At 39.2% G+C, this 20,049-nt stretch overlaps 1 protein-coding gene across 3 annotated transcripts in view; it reads left to right on the top strand.

The window, feature by feature from the left end:
* Positions 1–20,049, top strand: part of cnksr1 (connector enhancer of kinase suppressor of Ras 1) — an 87,805-nt gene that overhangs the window by 12,816 nt on the left and 54,940 nt on the right. For 2 of the 3 annotated variants that reach the window (XM_072548208.1, XM_072548207.1), the window contains exons 2-6: positions 2,328–2,485; positions 4,306–4,496; positions 5,491–5,578; positions 7,968–8,009; positions 11,207–11,326. In XM_072548208.1, the coding sequence (XP_072404309.1) occupies positions 2,328–2,485; positions 4,306–4,496; positions 5,491–5,578; positions 7,968–8,009; positions 11,207–11,326 (599 nt within the window). Of the gene's footprint in view, positions 1–2,327; positions 2,486–3,565; positions 3,756–4,305; positions 4,497–5,490; positions 5,579–7,967; positions 8,010–11,206; positions 11,327–20,049 lie in introns of those variants that run through there. The other variant, XM_072548209.1, reaches the window with a different exon arrangement.

Here is a 20,049-nt window from a genome sequence, read left to right as displayed (position 1 = left end):
TATCTATTCTGTGTATCCTGAAATATGCCCTTGAATATCTGTTACTCTGTCTCTGACCTATTGTTTAACCTAAATTGCCAATCCACTTTTGCTTCCATACGATCATAATTGCTCTTAGTGAAGTTTAAAGCATTATTTTTAGACATAATCTTCTCCTTCAAATGGAATCTAAAATCACTTAAGATCACTGCTACCTAGGAATGCTTTGACATGGTCTTTAATCCTATTTAAATATTTAATATCAGATCTAGCTTGTCTTGCTCTGCTTGGTGCCAGAATGTGCCATTCTAACATTCTAAGAATTTATCATCTGAGTAGTTCTTTCCAATGATTTTACATGTTTAGATTAAAATAGCCCATGATAATTGCTGTGCCACTCTGCAAACTCCAGTTATTTATTTTTTGATAGCTTTATCCTGTGTGATCCTGTTAGGTAGCCTGTCACTGCTACTAATGACTTCAGTTCTTTCCTAACCGCTAAACAAACATTGTACACCTTAGTTTCCTGGACTTGGGTCTTCCTTCTCTGTTGTGCTAATCGCATCTTTAATCAACAGAAGCATCTCTCCACCTTTTTCTGACTTCCTGACTTCCCAAATGGCATCCACCCTCCAATATTCAGGTTCCAATCAAGGTCATCCTGCAAACATATCTCTGTAATGGTCATTACAGCATACTTGTTTATTTCAGTTTGCATTTTCAAAGGTGTCAATTGATGAGATGGTAAACTGAAGTCATTCCTAATGAAATGCATAAACTGAAGTCATTCCTAATGAAATGCATGATTAAAAAACTACATTTTCTCTAGCTAAAGAAGACCAGAAAAGTTGTCCAATATTCCTGTCTCCAACATATCATAAGACTTTGACCAATCAAAATTGTGTAGCTAACTAGCAGAGAAATATGATTAGCATCTCACTACTCATCCAATTAGAATTGCCTCGAGCTAATTGGGAAGTCTCTAGATGCCTAGCACAGAACTAGTTTTTCACATGCTGGTGAATCAGCCTGGCTTGTCCAATGCTGCTTATTGCAGACATTGGAACACAGAGTCTGTCTGAGTAGTTTGGGCTTCTGAATTTATATTGCATGGTTATATGATCTTAGAACACCATGGTCGTAAGGAGACTATTCTCCACAAATTCATAGCTGTTCAGTTTAATCGCATGGCTGGAGTCTCCAAAACAGAGTCATTAAACACCCACGTGATTTGATTGGTCACTAGTTAATCAATAGATAACTATTGTCTGTGGGTTTGAAATTTGGATATTAAGGATCTGTAAGTCATCATTAATGATTTGGAGAGCAGTTCAAAGCACCACAAAATATGAGAGTGGATCTACCACACATTCCTGACAAAAACTGAACAACCATCAAGTCTGGTCAAATGGTTTCACTGGTTGAAGGTTGGAACTTCAACAATGCCCATTTGGGTTGCACAGAAACGAGTATGCTGGACATTAGGCCATTTATGAACAAAATAGCTTGTATATTTACAGTAAAGGCACTTTTTATTTGTGCAAGTTTTTTTGTTGTATTTTATAACTGGAGTCAGTCTGAGAATAAGGAATTGACATTTTAAGATTGAGATGTGAAGGAATTTTTCTGAGGATCGCAACTGTTTGTAATTCTCTACCTGACCTTTGGAAACAAAATCATTTAATATATTCAGAGCTGAGATGGATACATTTTGGAATTATCAGGGAATAGATGGCAATGTTGAATGGATTAAGAAAATAGACTTGAGACTAAGATCAGAGCAGTTATGAATTTATTGAATGGAAGAACTGGCTGAAGGGCCACACCACCTTCTGCTGCTCCTTATGTTCTTGTGTCTCACACCTGAGAAGGGTGGATGAGGGCAGGCTGTTGCATGTTGCTACAGGGAAGTGAGGGTGATTGTTGAGATCTGAGAGCAATGAATGAAGGTCATACACTTTGGGACTGGGGAAAGTGAACAGTTGAATACAATGAGGGTAGATGATAGTGGCAATTGCATATAATTACCTCATTCTGGACATGCAAAACTAAACTTGCCTGTCTGTGTGTGTCTATTTCGCTCAGTAAGATGACAGGCTGTCACTTGTCCGTTGCACTCAGGATTGCTGATTGCCTGCTTCATCTTTCTTGGGCTGGTTTTAATGATTTTTTTTCCCTCGAGCCACTAAATAGAAAGCAGCTCCATCAGAGATCACATTACCATGACCAGTCGCAGTGTTCGAGGTGGTGTACAAATGCATTTCTCTAAACATTTCTGATCTGCAAAATCAGGCCGTGAGTTATTAATGTTCCCTGATCTATGTTTTGACCATTGGTCTGTTCCCCAGGCTTGGATAACAGTGTGCAGAAATATCCATTTGATCAATGGCAGGTGAATGGAGAGCAACTCCTGCGACTATCACAGCAAGATCTGGAAGAGCTTGGTGTGAAACGGATAGGACACCAGGAGCTGATTCTGGAAGCAGTGGAGCTACTGTGTGCACTGGTAAGGAAAGAGTATCGACTTCAGTGTTATATGACTTCTCATAGGAAGCTATGGACTGTCTTCATTAATTCGGTTCTGGGGACTCTACTTTACATCATGACTGTTACATGCTTGTGTTAGTCAGTTACTGAATCCCTCAGTTGTTTAGATTTAGCCCTGAGAATGATAACCTGACACCTCACCTGCAATCATTTCTGACTGTGCTACCCTGGAATATCTGTTTATACTGCAACAGATATATTGTGCTAATCTCTTCCTTTTCAAAAAGTTTACCTAAATGCACAAGAGAACCATGTATAAGTGATTATTCATATAAAGAATCAGGAGTGTTTTAATTGTTAGATGACCTAATTTGTTTCAGGATGTGGTATGTATTCTCATTTGATGTAATGCACCTTTAAAAATACTTGCCCTGCCTTTGTTCCAACAGACTCTAATTTTGAACCAGTTCCTGTAATCTGCCAAATTACTTTTGTCTTGTCTCATGTTAATATTGACAATAGTTTTATTCTTGATTTCTTCATTTGTTTCTTGTCATCAAAAATTAATTAACACCAAACACAATATTAGTCCTCGAATCAAACACCGATATATTGTACTCAGCTACTTTGTCATAATGGCAGAGTAACAGTTATCAACAGTGGAATAGCATTAGTCCATCTACTTTTATATCTTTGTAAACTTAATAACTCTGAATACTGTTCAATAGTAATTTCTTCAGTCCTTTCTTGCACACATTTCTCTCTCTCCCTTTTAAACAGAAAAAATTATCTTGTCATATGTCACAGCTCGGTTATTTCACTGGTTGTGTTTAATGCTACAAAGTTCCTGCTGCTCCCTTTGCATCACCTAACCCGACAAGTTATTTCATAGCTCCCCTCATGAAATGCCTTTCTGTTTTCTAATGTAATGCACCATTTGAAAACCCTTGTAAAAACCTGGGGTCTGAAATCTACTGAATGATCTTGTCAACTAACTACAGTATGTTCTCCAGGAAGTTCTTACATTTATCAAACAAGATCTACCGATTGTAAAGCTATGCTTTTTCTTTCCCTAAAAGTTTGTTTTTCCCTCTTCCAGGATACTTTCAAAACATAAATAAACCTTCAATTTTTGGCTGGTGCTTAAACTATCAATTCTATTTCAAGAGATTTGGAATGACTATTTTGCTTTGCTGTGATGAGAAGGATTCTTGCTTCAAAACAACTATAAAGAATAGAAACTAACTGCTGACAACAACAGAGTGGAGAGGGTCTGGACAGTGTTATAGGTTAGTCCACCAGCCCCTACTTTAAACAGATAGTCACTAGTTTATGTACTCAGCCAGGAAATGAGAAAGTTGCTACAACTTCTCAACAGTTTCTTATTCCATCACAGATAATAGTTTTGTGAATTTTAACAAGATTAATTCCAATTATTAGTAATAAAATGGAACTAAAATCTGTTGGATTGGATTAGATTGGTTCTTTTTCATTTAATCTTCACAATTCCATATGTGCTACCTCAAGGAACCAAAAGAATACTGGATATAAAATCTCAAATGAAGTTGAGCACTAAATGATTACTTAATTGCTGTTACAGGTTGCCCAGTGCCAATGTTTCTCATATTGCAGTTCAGTTAATATGATTTGGGATTTCGATGGTGATCCTTCCAGTGCATTACAATCTGATCAAGGATTTGCAGCACCAATAAGTGTACTATACTATGTGGTTTGTTCATGGATTTTGATGATGTGAATTAGTACTTGGTCTGAATATGGCCTTGTGTTCCTGGGTATCAAGAATGTGTTCCTTCCTAAATGATATTATCTTTGCTTCAGACCTATGATTTAGAGACGGAGAATTTAAAGATTTTGATGGAGAAGTTGAGAGCTGTCTCTGGAACCCTTCAGTCCTTCATTGTCAGTCGGAGGAAGGTCAGCCCAGGCCCACAGAAACCTTCTGGAGACCTCCTCACCTCTGTCATAGATCTTCTTCAAACCACCAAAGCCATCTTTTCCTGGCTGAACAGGTAATTGAGCAAGTTAACAGTTTAAATGAGTCCTATTGATTAGCATAATCTATCAGGAAATGACCAGCCTTCCTCTTTAATCTCATTCATGGTCAGTCATTAAAAGTTTTACATTGAGATAAAATGGTTAGCTCAGTAATTTGGATTTTAACAGCATCCATTGTGCAACAAAGAGTCAACACTGTGATGACATTAAGAACTTACATTTATACTAGGTGCCTTCAACATTGTAAAGATGTTTTAATGAGAAAATAGAGTGAATGCTAATATTTAAGGATGGATTAGTAGGGATGGCCCAAAAAATGTTTAGAGAACTGTTTTTTTTTCAGAGTATTTCTAAGATGGAAATAGCAGTAAAGAGGTTGTGGAGGAAAAACTCCCAGACAGTAGGGGCAAGGGGCGAAGGCTCCATCTTCAGGTTGCAGTGAAAGGAAGGGATGCTGAGGAGAGGTGGTAAAACTGGAGAAATATCCAGAACTAGGTTGGATCAAAACCATGAAGGGATTTGTGAATGAGGTAGAAGTTTAGAAACTTTAATACATTGGGTGAGATGGGAGGTGGTGCAGGTGAGTAAAGAAAAAAGCAATGTGATTAGAGTTGTGTTGCCATAGTCTTACGAGACCATAGGGGCTGCTGTCTTACGAGACAGAAGCAACTAGTGGTGATATAACCTGAGGGCCACCAAACCTCAGGCAAGGGAAGAGATTGAGAAGAAAAGTCCTTCATGGTAACCTCAAACCAGTGATGGGAATTGAACCCACACTGTTGCTATCATACTGCTTTGTGAACCAACAAACCAGCCAATTGAACTAAGCTGATCTCATGATTAGAGTACGCTTGAGGGAAGTTAGGTGCTGTGATAAAATGTTCATTATGTGGATGCTATGGGGATTGAAAGTAAAATTGAATGAGTCTGAGTGGGCTTTTGCTCATCAGTTTTCGAGAATCTGTGGCCTTAAAATTTTATAACCTTGCTTCTCTTCTGCCAAACTAGGTACCCTTTTATATGCATAATTAATTACTCTGCCATGAAGAAAGAGATCATCAGGTTATGTGTGGAGCTGGCAGAAACTATTCACAAGGTTTGTCAAATATACCAAGAGCAGTGTAATTCATAACTTAAATAGAATTTGAAGCACAAAAACAGGCCATTCAGCGTACATGTGCATGTTAATATTTATGTTCCCCATGATCCTCACTGTCAAAATATCTTCTTCCTCACTTGTCCCTCATACTTATTTAGGTTTCCCCTTGATTACATCTGGGTGTGAAATGTTTTGAATGCTGATGTGAGCAGGTATCAAAAATTTCACAATCTTTTAACTGCAATTCAATTAATTTACAGCCATGAACCAAGGCAAGTAGATCTTTCATAGAACAGACCTATCAAGACCACCCAGAGGCAGTCCTATCACTGTTCTTATTTAATGCTTTTGGGCGGCACAGTAACTCAGTGGTTAGCACTGCTGCCTCACAGTGTCAGGGACCTTGGTTGCATTTCTCCTCTCCTCTTCTGAAGGTGCTAGCTTTTCCTGGAGCTCAGGTCTATTGTGGCAACTGCCCAAGTGCCCATGTTATTTTCTGAGGCTGGTACTAGTGGATGATGGCTGTCAGACTTTGGCCCAGAATGTGATGTGATGAAGCTAATTTATTACTCAATCATGGTTCCTATAAATATATGTTTTGTTCATTCTTCCCCTTTCACACCCAAAAACAGTACAGTGCTTTAAAAGTTTAGTTACTCTTAGCAAGGAGGAGAAATTAGTTTTAAATACCAGACAACACTGTGTGTTCTTTCAATTTTGGTCTCTTCTATTTCCTACCTTGCAATCCACTTCCAAAGCAGTGTCTTTGGCCTACTGAGATTTCCTTTTAAATGCTTTATGTTGTTATTTTCCCATGTTCAAAATTAAACTTTTATTTTAAAACATGAAAAGAATGAAGAGATGTTTAAATAGTTTTGGAAACTGTGTTTGAAGTATAAAATCAGTCACGAGTTTCATTGAATTGAGGGGCTGATCCAGGTGGTCTTATGGCCTGCTCCTCCTATTTCTTGCATTCCTTCCATATTTAGTTCTCTCTCTGTTTTGTAAAGTAATAGATTATGTTAAAAGGGCAATGTAAGACTGAGTCTGCATGCTGGCACCCGATAAATACAGAGGTCAGGATGAGGAAAGATTTACAGTAAGTTTTAGATTATATTCCCTTCAATGCAGAAACAGGCAGAAACAGGCCCTTCGGCCCAACAAGTCCACACCAACCTTCCAAAGGGTAACCCACCCAAATCCATTCCCATACTCATGCACCTGTCACTATGGGCAATTTAGCATGGCGATTTCACCTGGAGGAAACCCACACATTCAGGGGGAAGAATGTACAAACTCCACGCAGACCGTCACCCAAGGCTAGAATTGAACCAAGGTCCCTGACACTGTGAGGCAGCAGTGCTAACCACTGAGCCACTGTGCTGCCCAAAAGCATTAAATAAGAACAGTGATAGGACTGCCTCTGGGTGGTCTTGATAGGTCTGTTCTATGAAAGATCTACTTGCCTTGGTTCATGGTTGTAAATTAATTTGATTGCAGTTAAAAGATTGTGAAATTCACAGAAGAGCAGCCATAGTGTCATACTAACAAGCTTGTGATGCAGTTTATGTGCAGACAAAGCTGAGATGTAGAAATGCCTCTCCTCACTGGGAGTGCAGGGTGGATGAATTTCTGTGGAATTAACTGCAGGAAATAACAGCCAGCACGACGCCTTCCTCAAGTTGGGTCACCTGCTGGAGTGAGGAACCTGTCAATGCAAATGTAGAAGGGAATTATTCAAAGGGAGACAGCAAAGACATGTGTGCATGAGCCTGTATGCATGTGTACATTTGGGAACATGCACTGAGGTTTCTTTGCATTTATGCATCATGGTCTCTCCTTTCCCCTTGTTTCATTCCCAGTTTTCTCTTTGTACCCTAATCTTGATTGATGCTGCGATACTGCTTCACAAGTTATGAACATTGTCATCTGTTGCTCACACAGGTGTCCATTTTTCATGCATAAGTGATTGTGTAACTGTGGAAAGTATCCCAGCTGAGGCTAGAAAGCCAAAAAAATGCACATTCCAGTCAGAGGATCAGCAGCAGTATCCCTCTCACTTACTCTAAGGCAATTGGAATCATTGTAACACTATGCTCCCTCCACATTTGAAATACGCTACTTTGACACACATTGGGAGGAATCGGAGAGAATTTATGTGAACTTTAATAGAAGATATATTTGGAATAGCATTCCTCCATGCATGGAAATGAGCCCACAGAACTCAATATTACCAATTAACGCCTTTACAGTGCATTCTAGAACCTCATATCAGTGTCAGCACGCTCTGCCACTAAGCTGGTACTGAGACCTGCAGTGTGGTTTGCCTGGCTAAATAATGGTGATCCTTTTCCAACCCTTAGATTTGACATCTTTTTTTGTTTAGGAATGCAGCCAGACAGAGAAAGAAAATCGGATATTGAGCATTGTAAGTATAAATCAATATTGCTTTTCTGTTACCTCATAATTCATCTTCTGAGTAAACACCTGTATCCCAAATCTGTGTTATAAAATGAATGTTAATTGTGATATTTCTTGCTCATAATAGAGGTTGGTACTGTACTGCATTCCTGAGGGAATGCTCCGGTCAGAGGTATGCTGCCTTTCAGGTGACACATTAACCAAGGCCTCATTTTCCCCTTTGGTGAACAGAAAAACATTCTATGGCTTTATTCAAGGAAGAATGGAAAAGTTCTCCCCATTGTCCTGGCTACTTTTTTTTGGCCAATGTCACTGTGACAGGTTATCTGATTATCATTGCATTGTTGTCTGTGACAGCTTAGTTGTGTACAAATTGATTGTTAAGTTTCTTGCAACATAATAGCAAAGTTAATCTTTTCATCATGCAGAACTTAAGCGTTGCTGAAAAAGGCATATCTTGGCAAAACTTTTTATCTTGCACTAATCAGGACCATTTCCAAGAAATACCAATATAAAGGTAAACTAACATTTATACTATGTGACAGGAGAGTGCTGATTGATCTGCAAATTGATTCTGATCAGTAGAGCTTTTGCAATGGAGAATACGCCAGTTAATGATGACTGACAGTTAATTGTCAAGCTTTATTTAAATTTTAAGTCATGCAGTTTTCCTTTATCAATTAGAATCCACTAGCCAGCCAGTCAGTACTTTTCTTTCATTTGGAATAAATGTCATTTTCCATTTACATTCATAGAATCATACAGTAAAAAAGAGACCCTTTGGCTCATCATATCTGTGGCATGATAAACATACTATTTACACTTGTCCCACTCTCTCAAACTAGGCCCATGGTCTTGAATGTTATAACACTTCAAGTGCCCATCCAAATATTTTGTAAAAGTTGTGAGGTTTTCTGCCTCAACTACCATCCCAGGCAGTGTATTTCAAACACCTACCATCTTCTGCGTGAAAAAGCTTTTCCTTATATTTCCCCTAAACTGCCTTCCTTTCACTTTAAAGTGATGCCTCCTTATTGTTGACCTTTCAACTAAGCAGAACAGTTGTTTTCTATTCACCTTGTCCATGCCTCTCATAATCTTATTTGCCCCTCTCATGTTGTTCCTCACCCTTCTCTGCTCCACAGGAAACCCGATCTTATTCAGTCTCTCTTCTTTGCTGAAATGCTCTATTCCATGTAACATCCTGGTGAATCTTCAGTGCAATCACATTCATATTGATATTGCTTTCAAATTGTGATGAATGTAAGATGAGCGCCTTTAACAAAATATGTTTTCTCAGCAACACTTCTTCAAAATTGCACCTTTTGTCTGAAACATTTCGCAAAGGAAGTCTTGAGTTTGTGAATAATGTTATCTAAATGCCAGGGATCTAACTACTGAATTTGACATAATCATGTTCAATATTGAGCATTATCACATTTTTGCTTATACATAAATTTTTAAGAGATTTTGACTTTGAAGCAATTGATTGCTGATACAAGAATTTAGGAGAGATAGTTGTTTCTGGTACATGTTAATACTTATTACCAAAAAGCAGATCCGGTGTTATGTAAAAGAAAGCCAGATGGTGAAAGATAAGGCTGGAGTCAATCTATCTGTTCGTACAGAGATGTTATTACACATCTTGGAGCAGGAGAGATTTGAACCTGGGGGTCCTTGCTCAGAGGCAGCAACACTAACACTGCACCACAAGATCCGCTGTAGGGGTTCAAGTGGAATACCAAATTATATTCGCCAACTGCATACAATTAAACAATTTACATAAATTTACACTCAGCAGGTTTGGCAATATGTATAAACAAAGGAATAAACATTTCAAGTCAATAACCCTTTTTTGGAACTGATTATAATCCAAAGGTTGTAGAGGATGGATGACACTTTAATCAAAACAGAACTGAACAATTTATGGTCAAACAGCTTTGTAACTGTAAATGAGTTACATTCAGGAAATTCAGCAAAGTGGGTAATTTTCATATCTCATACATTGTAAGCAGCTCCAACCAGCTGTACACCTGGAATACTACCTGACATTTTTATTTCAGAAAGTAAGTTTACTTCCACCATTTTCTGATTTTATAATATGCAGTTCCTTGTGTTTTTTAACCTCTGATTATAATAGTTATCATAGAATCATATAAACTTGCACAGAAGTTGGCCATTCAACCCAACATCTCTCTGCTGGCTTTTTCGAAAAACACGATCTGGAAGTGCCAGTGTTGGATTGGAATGGACAAAGATAGAAGTCACATGACACCAAGTTATAGTCCAACAGATTTATTTGAAATCACAAACTTTTGAAGCACTACTCTTTTGTCAGGTGAAGCAAAAACTTGTGATTTCAAGTAAATAAACTATAACCTGGTGTCATGTGACTTCTGACTAGGAAACACAGTTGCAGTTGGTCCCACATCTCTTTTCATCCATAAGCCTATACGTTCTGCATCTTCAAATATTTCCATATAACATTTATTTAAGGTACCAATTTATATCACCTTTTCAGATAAAATGTTCTAGATTCCAACAATTGGCTAAGGGAAAAACAATCTCATTTATCATTTAGATCTTTTATCGGAGTAATATGCTAATATTTGTGACTTTATGCAAGTATTCTTTTTAAATTCCTTTGCAGTATGAAACTATATTTTAGTAAGCTTTCTAGAAACTACCTGAAACCAATGGAAAGAAAAATCTTGCTAGTGCCTAGTAATTAATATCGCCCAAAACTAGCTATTCACTCTGACATTAAGCTGCAAATGATCACAATCTGTACCTTTATTTCATAAGATAGATCATTTTTATGGAGCAATGGAATTTGTCCCATTGAACAGATAACTTTGCAACTTAGCAAGATTTCCCTCCAGTACATACAGGGCTGGACCTGGGGGAGGTACTAACTAATATCCCGTCCCACTCAAATTTGGTCCTTGCTAGGTATGCAAAAGTAATTGGGAGTCTTGCCTCTGGGGAAATATTTGCTTTTGCCTGTCACCTTCCCAAAAACACAGGTTGCAAGAATCCACCACTTTGGCCTGAGTGTATGTCACACAATTTAATGTTGGAAACTAACTATGATGTTGTGCCTTTTAAAACACTGTAATGTTGCAAAATTCCATGTTGTACATGATGCAGGGAATAAGGATGTGTGGTTAGTTATGTTTGGACTCAATGATATCTGTCTCTCAGTGCAGGGAACTCTCCAGTTTCTGTGAAAACATGGTGATGGGTAGCCCCGAGGTGTTGGTGAACCAATGTGCTTGCCTGGAAACTATCCATCTACTCACCACCTCACCAGGGCAGAGTCTGGTGAGTACACCACGGTGTCGTGGGGGTTTTGGAGAGATTAATAGCTGTGGACTTAGTTTTTAGCTCCTTAACCTAGAGTGTTCAGAACATCTTTTGAATGTCTGACAACATTTCTCACATGTTTGCATTCCAATCCTCACAAATGTATATGTGTTAAAAATGCAGTTTGTGTGTTATTTAAACACGTTGAGTGTTATCACCCAGCTTGGCTCTTAGTGGTGCATTCCCTTTGAAGTAAAGGCATAGATTCAGCACCAGTTGAGAATTTGAGCATATGCCCTAGGCTGACTCTCGACTGCAGTAGTATTGGAGTGCTGCATTGCTAGGGAAAGATTCTTCTATTTAAGACATTAACCATGACCTTGTCATTCTGCTCTGGTTCAAGTAAGTGTTAAATTATATTCTACTCCAGTTACTTCAAAGCCAGCCTCTGCTCCAAAAAATAGTCCTTGCTTTGTTGTTTTTTTCTGGCTTTCCATGAAGTCCTTTAACTCAACAAAGTGAATTTTAAAACAAAAGTTATAGCCCCGAGTACTGCTACTTCAATAAACTGTACTATCAGCCAGAATAATTCCGTGCCTTGTTTATGTGATCCAAGCCAATTCTGAGTCAGCCCTTGAGCAGAGGTTTCAGCGAAAGAAGTGGTTTCTTGTAGGCCTATTTATATAATATTAAATCTGATTCACTGAGGCACACATGTAATTGTATTTTCCTTCACTAGAGCACATAGTGTTACAAATGTGTGTTTATGTATTGTTTTTGCGTGAACAAAGTACATGCATTTAGAGTTGAGGAATTTTCTCTCATTCCTCCAAAAGACTAGCAACATTCTGCCACTAGCTCTTCTATGAGCACACCCAATTCAGTAGACTTTTCTACCATAATTTCTCAAGTTGGTTGAAATGTAATCAAACTGTTGAATGTTTGGAGAAAGCTCTACAAACACTTGTGGATACATTGGAGAGTGGTTTCTGGCAGTTACATTGTGGCAATTTTAGCTTTCAATCCATGATTGAATGACGTGTTTTATTTTGTTTTTCTGAACCATAATTAGCCTTTATTTATACATGTGTATCTCCCCCTCTGTCTCTTTCCCATGTTCCTATATGTACATCTGAATGTTCTAATTGTGTGCATATCTGTACTTTCCCTTTTCTTTGTTTTCTCAATATTGACGTGGCTCTGTCATTGCATTGCCAGGAGCTCATAACTCAAGAATTCCTGACTCCCCTCCGTCTGCCTACAGTCTCCAGGCCTCTACAACCCAAGCTGGGTATCAAACAAACACTACTTACTGATTTCTGTCCTCGTCCCTTCCCTTCCTTTCAACCCTGGTGGTTACCTGATCTTTGACTCTTGGTTCATCAGTTGATTTGTCAATTATTGATTTTAAGTAAATAGTGATGTAATCAATATTTCCTCTTGGAGGTTTTACGCACCACAACTGGCATGTTGGTGTGTTCACCCAGAAAAGATCACTTCGTCTTGTAATCTGTTGAAATATGAATGACAGAGAACTCCCAAATTCCACTATTTAAAGAAAATAACCTCAATTTTTTTAACTCTAAAAGTGAACATTAAACAACAACTATTCACAACTCTTAGCCCCCTTTCTCTTAACAACAGGCTGTTCCAAGAAGACACTTATTAAAATTACATCAACTTAATTTCAAAACCACACAGCTACTGTCATCTTCTGTGTCTGTTGTCTTCCAGCTGAAGATCTCAGTTGGGTCATTGTCTTTCTTTTTACTGAGATTATGTTTCATATGAAAAGGTACCTTTGATAGTGAGTGTTTCCTAATTTCTTGGAAAGCAAAATGTTAGATCTCCAGGTGTTTCTGCCTTGATGGCAGTTGTCGCTCCAATTTTCAAAATGTCCACATTTTTAAATCCCCAACATCAAATCGCTTCATTGGTTCGGTGTTTGCAAAACAATAAATTTGAACTCTATTGGGTTTTAGTATCCTGGGGCATAATTTCAACTGGTTAAATTCAAATTATGGTCAAAACAGTAACCAAAACTCAGGTATCCATTTCACAGCCAAATGTCATACATTTTCAATTTTCCAGTACACTTTGGGACTACCATCTAGTGATATACACAGGTGCTTGTAATTTCTTAGTTCAGAACAGCATTCACTCTCTCTTTAACAATACAGTACATGCCTTCAACTTCATAACACCTCCCCCCTTAAGGAAAAAATGAATCATCGTAATGAAAACTTGGCTTCTTTTTTTTTCTAATTCTTAATCCCATTATGGTGAAATACAAAGGGCATTAATCAAGTTATACTTTTCACATTAATTTCTGCACACATATATAACATTGGAATCTGTCCAATCTCATCTACACTTTCTTTAAATCCACGATAATGCATCTGCTATCACATTTTTACGACCCGCAATATGTACGATTTGTAAATTAAAAGTCTGTAACATAAGACTCCAACAAAATAGTCTCATGTTTTGGCTTTAAATCTTTCCAAGAATGTAAGAGGATTGTGATCCATGTACACAACCATCTTCGAAACATTGTTTGTCAAAAAACATTAAAGTGTTGTAAGGCCAGTACCAAACTCAATAATTCTTTTTCAATGGCAGAGTATTTTCTCTGGTGAGTGTTGAGTTTCTTTGAAAAGCAGCCAATTGGCCATTTAATTCCATCATCAACTTACTGTAGCTGTACAACTCCAACTCCTATATCACTAGCATCGATTGCAACTGTTCACCGAGCTGGGAATTTGTGTTGCAAACGTTTCGTCCCCTGTCTAGGTGACATCCTCAGTGCTTGGGAGCCTCCTGTGAAGCGCTTCTGATGTTTCCTCCGGCATTTATAGTGGCCTGTCTCTGCCACTTCCGGTTGTCAGTTCCAGCTGTCCGCTGTAGTGGCCGGTATATTGGGTCCAGGTCAATGTGTTTGTTGATAGAATCTGTGGATCAGTGCCATGCCTCGAGGAATTCCCTGGCTGTTCTCTGTTTGGCTTGCCCTATAATGGTAGTGTTGTCTCATTCGAATTCATGTTGCTTGTCATCTGCATGTGGGACAACACTACTATTATAGGGCAAGCCAAACAGAGAACAGACAGGGAATTCCTAGAGGCATGGCACTCATCCACAGATTCTATCAACAAACACATCGACCTGGACCCAATATACCGGCCACTACAGCGGACAGCTGGAACTGACAACTGGAAGCGGCAGAGACAGGCCACTATAAATGCCAGAGGAAAGATCACAGAAGCGCTTCACAGGAGGCTCCCAAGCACTGAGGATGTCACCTAGACAGGGGACGAAACGTTTGCAACACAAATTCCCAGCTCGGCAAACAGAACCACAACAACAAGCACCCGAGCTACAAATCTTCCCACAAACTTTGATCGATTGCAACTTTGAAGGGTTTCAAAAAATTTCGGGTAGGTAAAACTGGTACAGTGGCTAATACTGCTTTTAAATTCTCAAATGCATCCACCAAAATTTTGTGTTCCTCTTTAGTAAATCTGTTGGCAATGTCACCACTCTGCCGAGGTTTGCAACAAATTTCTGTAGATTTTGCTCAGTCACAAGAATCAAAGCACCTCTTTCTTCAAGGATGGTTATGGAAATTCCTTGACGGTCTTCATCTTCGCATTCCTTGACTGATGTTATGTCCCAAGAATGTCACCTCTGCCTTCTCAAATTCTGTTTCCTTTAATTTTATTACCAGTTTTGCTTTGAGTCATACAGATGTATAGCACAGACACAGACCCTTCGGTCCCACTCGCCCATGCCAACCAGATATCCTAACAACATCTAGTCCCATTTGCCAGCTCCTGGCCCATATCTCTCTAAACATTTTCTATTCATATACCCATCTAGATGCCTTTTAAATAATGCAATTGTACCAGCTTCCACCACATCCTCAGGCAGCTAATTCTGCACATGCACCACCCCTTGCGTGAAAAAGTTGCCCCTTAAGGTCCCTTTTATATCTTTCCCCTCTCACTCTAAACCTATACCCTCTACTTCCAGACTCCCCCACCCCAGGGAAATGATTTTGTCTATTTGCCCTATCCATGCCCCTCATAATTTTATAAACTTCTATAAAGTCCCCTCTCAGCCTCTGTCGCTCCAGGGAAAACAGTCCCAGCCTAGTCAGCCTCTCGCTATAGCTCAAATCCTCCAACCCAGGCAACATCCTTCTAGATCTTTCCTGAACCCTTTCAAGTTTCACAACATCCAATAGGAAGAAGACCAGAATTGCATGAAATATTCCAAAAGTGGCCTAACCAGCGTTCTGCTTGTATTCGTTAAAAAGCTCTGCCAACTGTACAATGTGATCTTTCCATGACACACTAAGGATCACTACATCATCCAGTTAAACTCCACAGTTTGTTAAACCAGCCACAACTCTGACCCTGAGTCTTTAGAATGAGGCTTGTGCATTCTTCATTCCAAAGGGCATCACTTTGAATTGATATAGCCCATTTGAGGTTACAAACACAGAAACTTCTTTTGCTTTCTCTAATAAAGATACCTGCCAATAATCACACAGTAAGTCCACTTTCTTCATGCAGTCTTCCAATCTTGGTATTGGATAGGAGTCCAATTTTGTTACAGCGTTTACCTTCTAATAGTCCACACAAAATCATAGAGTCCCGTCAGGTTTGGGAACTAACATGTTTGGCAAACTCCACTCACTCGGTTCGATGATATCTTCGCCGAGCATCGCATCCACTTCCTTCTGGACTTATGTGGCTTTGAGATGATTAAGCCTGTAGGGGTGGTGTTTTATTGGAACAGCATTCCCTAGATTCACCTCATGCACAATAGTATTAATCCTCCCCATTTTATTCCTGCATATGTCCTCATTCTGCTGCAACAAACCTTTTAACTTGGTTCTTTGCTCCTGAGATAGATAGCTCATTAACCAATTTCACTCCTCAAGGACCTCCTCATCCTTTAAAGTATTTTGTGGCACATCAAACTCCATGGCACCTGGATTTGATTCCTCACTCTGCAGTAACTAACAACTATTTCTCCAGTTCCCTGACTCTATTATAGTAAGGTTTCAACCTATTCACATGACATACCCGATACAGTTTCTTTCTATCTGGCATCTTTACCAGATAGTTTGCCTGACTCAACAACTTTTCAATTTGATAGGGACTGTTAAACCTGGCTTAGAAGGGATATCCTACCACTGGTAACAATACTAAACCATCGTCCCCATGGGAAAATGTATGAATTTTAGAGTTTTTATTTGCCACCTGCTTCTTTCTATGCTGTGCCCTCTTCAGGTGCTGTTTAGCTAACTCACCTATCTGATTTAACCTCTTCCTCACCTTAGATACATAATCCACTTGTGAGATCTCGACTTCAGTCCTACCAATTTTTCTTTAATTAATTTCAAAGGCCCTCTCACTTCATGTCCGAATATTAACTCAAAGGGAATTAGCTGAGTAGATTCATTTGGGGCATCTCTAATGGTAAACAATATGAATGGGATATCTTTATTCCAATTGTTCGGGTAATTCTGACAGTATGCCCATAACATGGTCTTCAGGGTCTGATGCCACCTTTCCAAAGCTCCCTGGGATTCAGGATGGTTTAAAGTGCTATATACCTGAGCTATCCATGACTTCCTCAAACAGCCTAGCAGTAAAATCAAACCCTTGGTCTCTGGGTAGCCCATACTGGGTAAAGAAAGCTACCAACTCCTCCAGCACCACTTTTATCTTTATACTCCTTAACAGAATTGCTTCTGGAAATCTGGTAGACACATCTGTTCAGGTTAGCAAGTACTATTTCCCACTTTTAGCATTCGGGAGGGGACCTACACAATCAATCATAACCCACATGAGAAGTTCTTCGAATGCGGGAATTGGCAAGAAGGGGGATTGTTTTATTACTGCCTGTGGCTTACATACCATTTGGCATGTATGACATGTACAGCAAAATGTAACCACATCCTTATGCAGTCCAAGCCAATACAAGTGATTTTATACCTTAGCCTGAGTCTTCCTCACACCCAGATGACCCCCTACTGATAATTCATGTGCTACCCTTTATACTTCCTGTCTGTATACTAAATGGCAAAACAATCTGGTGCATTTCCACCAATTTCCCTTCTGCATTAATCCGCCATGGCCTCCATTTTTGTCTTATGTTTCTATATTTAAGGTAATAATCCTCAGGAATACATTCTGATTCCTTTTCTGAGTGTGTGTGTATATCCTTTAATGTCTTGTTCATTAGCCTTTTAGGACTAAAGATTTCTGTCTGACCCTCCACCTGTTCAGTTTTTTCCTGCACCATTAGATCAAACAGGGTGTCCGCAACTGAACCTCAACTCCTTCATCTTTCTCTTTAATTTTTGTTTCTTGCAGTGACTTATAACAGTGGGATGTTGTTACTACATAGTCTGGGAAAATTCCAGGGTATTTTTCTTTTAACTTCTCAGTTCCCTGGTCTTCCTTTGGCTTCTCCACAAGGGGTATCACTCCCAACATGGATTCTGCCAAATCGTTCCCAAGAACAAACCGTATTCCTGGAACTGACAATGTCAATCACTCCCACTATTACTTCCTCAGTCTTGATTTTACTCTCCAACTTGATCTTACACAGGGGAACGCTAGATTTCCGTCCATCTATTCCACAAATTATCACTCTCTCAGGTAACATGTCAGAAAGAGTGCAAATATGATCATCTCTTATTATTAGAGACTGATTAGCTCCTGTATCTCTCAAAATTGTACCTTCTTTCCCTTCTCCCCCTGTTCTTCCTGAATAAGCTTTACCCACAGAGGTGAAGTCTTTATACAGATCAGGCACTAACTCAGTAGCCAGCCCCTGCCTGGACCATGCAGTCCCCCTGAAGCTCCTCAACTTTTCTTGGGGTTTCTTTTACTACTTTCATTAATTCCACTAGCTTAGTCTCTTTCACTACATCTTTTCCCACAGTGTCTTTCTTCAACATCAGCACTGTGATTTTGTGTGTCCCACCTTCAGCAGTGAAAACATTTCTTCCCAGTGCTCTTCTTTTCTTTTAGAAAAAAAAATTTTAGGATTTTTTTACAAAACTACAGAGCTAATACAAACTAGGGTAACCGCTTTACAATATAATAGCAACAACAATATACATAAAGAAAACAAACTACTAATCTATAAACTACCAAAACACAAAAGAGGATATAAGAAAAGAAATCTCTATATGTAAAAAAAAGTACGGTAAATAACTAACAAAAAACAATAAATAAATAAATATTGAAAATAGGATTACACAAGATAGCTTAATTTACATTCAATAAAGTTATAACACTCAACTCAGTCTCATCGCAGCTCCCCATCAATGGGGGCAATATTGAGTAGACCCGTATTTATAGGGGATTCTTCCTCCCAGGGGCCCCCGAACCAACAGACAGCATCCTCATGGCTAAACAAAGGCCCTAGATAATATGGCCGATACATCTACATCGATATAACTCAAGAAGGGCTGCCATGTTCTATAAAACAATTGCGTTTTTTGGTGCACCATATTCTTAATGAAGTCCAGAGGAATGTGTTCCATAACTATCCTATGCCAGTTCGAGAGTCCTGGGGAACCTTCCGATACCCAGCTCACTAAAATGTTTTTCCTCGCACAAAAAGAGAGGATAGTAAACAATTTCTTCCTATGTACCTCTAGAGAGGGAAGATTTGGAAAACCCAAAAGGAGAGACACCAGATCCAACCCAATCTCAGTTCCCAAGACCTTTGCCAAAAGCGTTTGCTACATTGTCCCAGTACCTATGGATGTTATGTCATGTCCACAAATAATGAGTGAGAGTATCGACTTCTATTTTGTACTTAGGGCATATTGGAGATGCTCCTATCTTAAACTTTGCAAGCCATTCTGGTGCCACGTGGGGCCCCTATGAAGTACCTTCAATTGAATAGCCTGAGTCCTATTACAAATAGAGATCTTCCTAGCATTTTCTCAGTTATCCTCCCACGTCTCTGAGGAGACTTCCACCCCTAATTCTTGAGTCCAAGTTTAATATAGTCATTCCATGTCCTTTGATATATTATTACCTAGCAAGTGATAGAGAGTACTGAGCGAGGGGGCGCCCACTGACTGGAGCACTCTCCTCTCCATTTCTGATTTATAAAGATTAATCATCATTGCGGTCTTTTTTTGTATGATCTCTCATACTTAAAAGAGGTCCTTGCTAGGTAACCTGAACTTCTGACACAACTGTTCAAACGACATCACGACCTCCCCATCAAATAGATCTCCCAAGCAGGAGATTCCTCTGGACTCCCAAAGTTTAAAACCAGCGTCTATCAAGCCTGGCTGAAATCCCAATATTCCCACTATCGGAGTGAAGGGGGAGGTTTTTTTGTCGAGTACCCTCACCCTGTCGCATCATCCTCCAAGCTTTGACTGTGTTTAGGACATTTGGGCTTTTACAATGATCCATGACAGTTCTCACCTTGTCCCATAAATAGCAGGTTGATGAGGGGGCATTTTGCCTGTGAAGCCTTGATATGTAAATATCAAGAGGCCCAATCAGCCACATATGATAGCAAGGAGCTCAGCTGGTACTTCCTAAAGTCTGGAAAAAAACACAAAAAAAACCTCCCACACAGCACTTGCCTCGGCAATATCAAAGGGAGCATTCTCATGGGGTATAATATTCGAGGGAGAACATTCATCTTGACATATTCTTCCTAATCAGGATATCGGAAGATCTTCCCAGCGC

This window comes from Chiloscyllium punctatum, chromosome 27, assembly GCF_047496795.1.
Source record: "Chiloscyllium punctatum isolate Juve2018m chromosome 27, sChiPun1.3, whole genome shotgun sequence".
Classification (NCBI taxonomy): domain Eukaryota; kingdom Metazoa; phylum Chordata; class Chondrichthyes; order Orectolobiformes; family Hemiscylliidae; genus Chiloscyllium; species Chiloscyllium punctatum.
The sequence above is the reverse complement of the archived record's forward strand: the minus strand, read 5'-3'. Positions and strand labels throughout refer to the sequence as shown.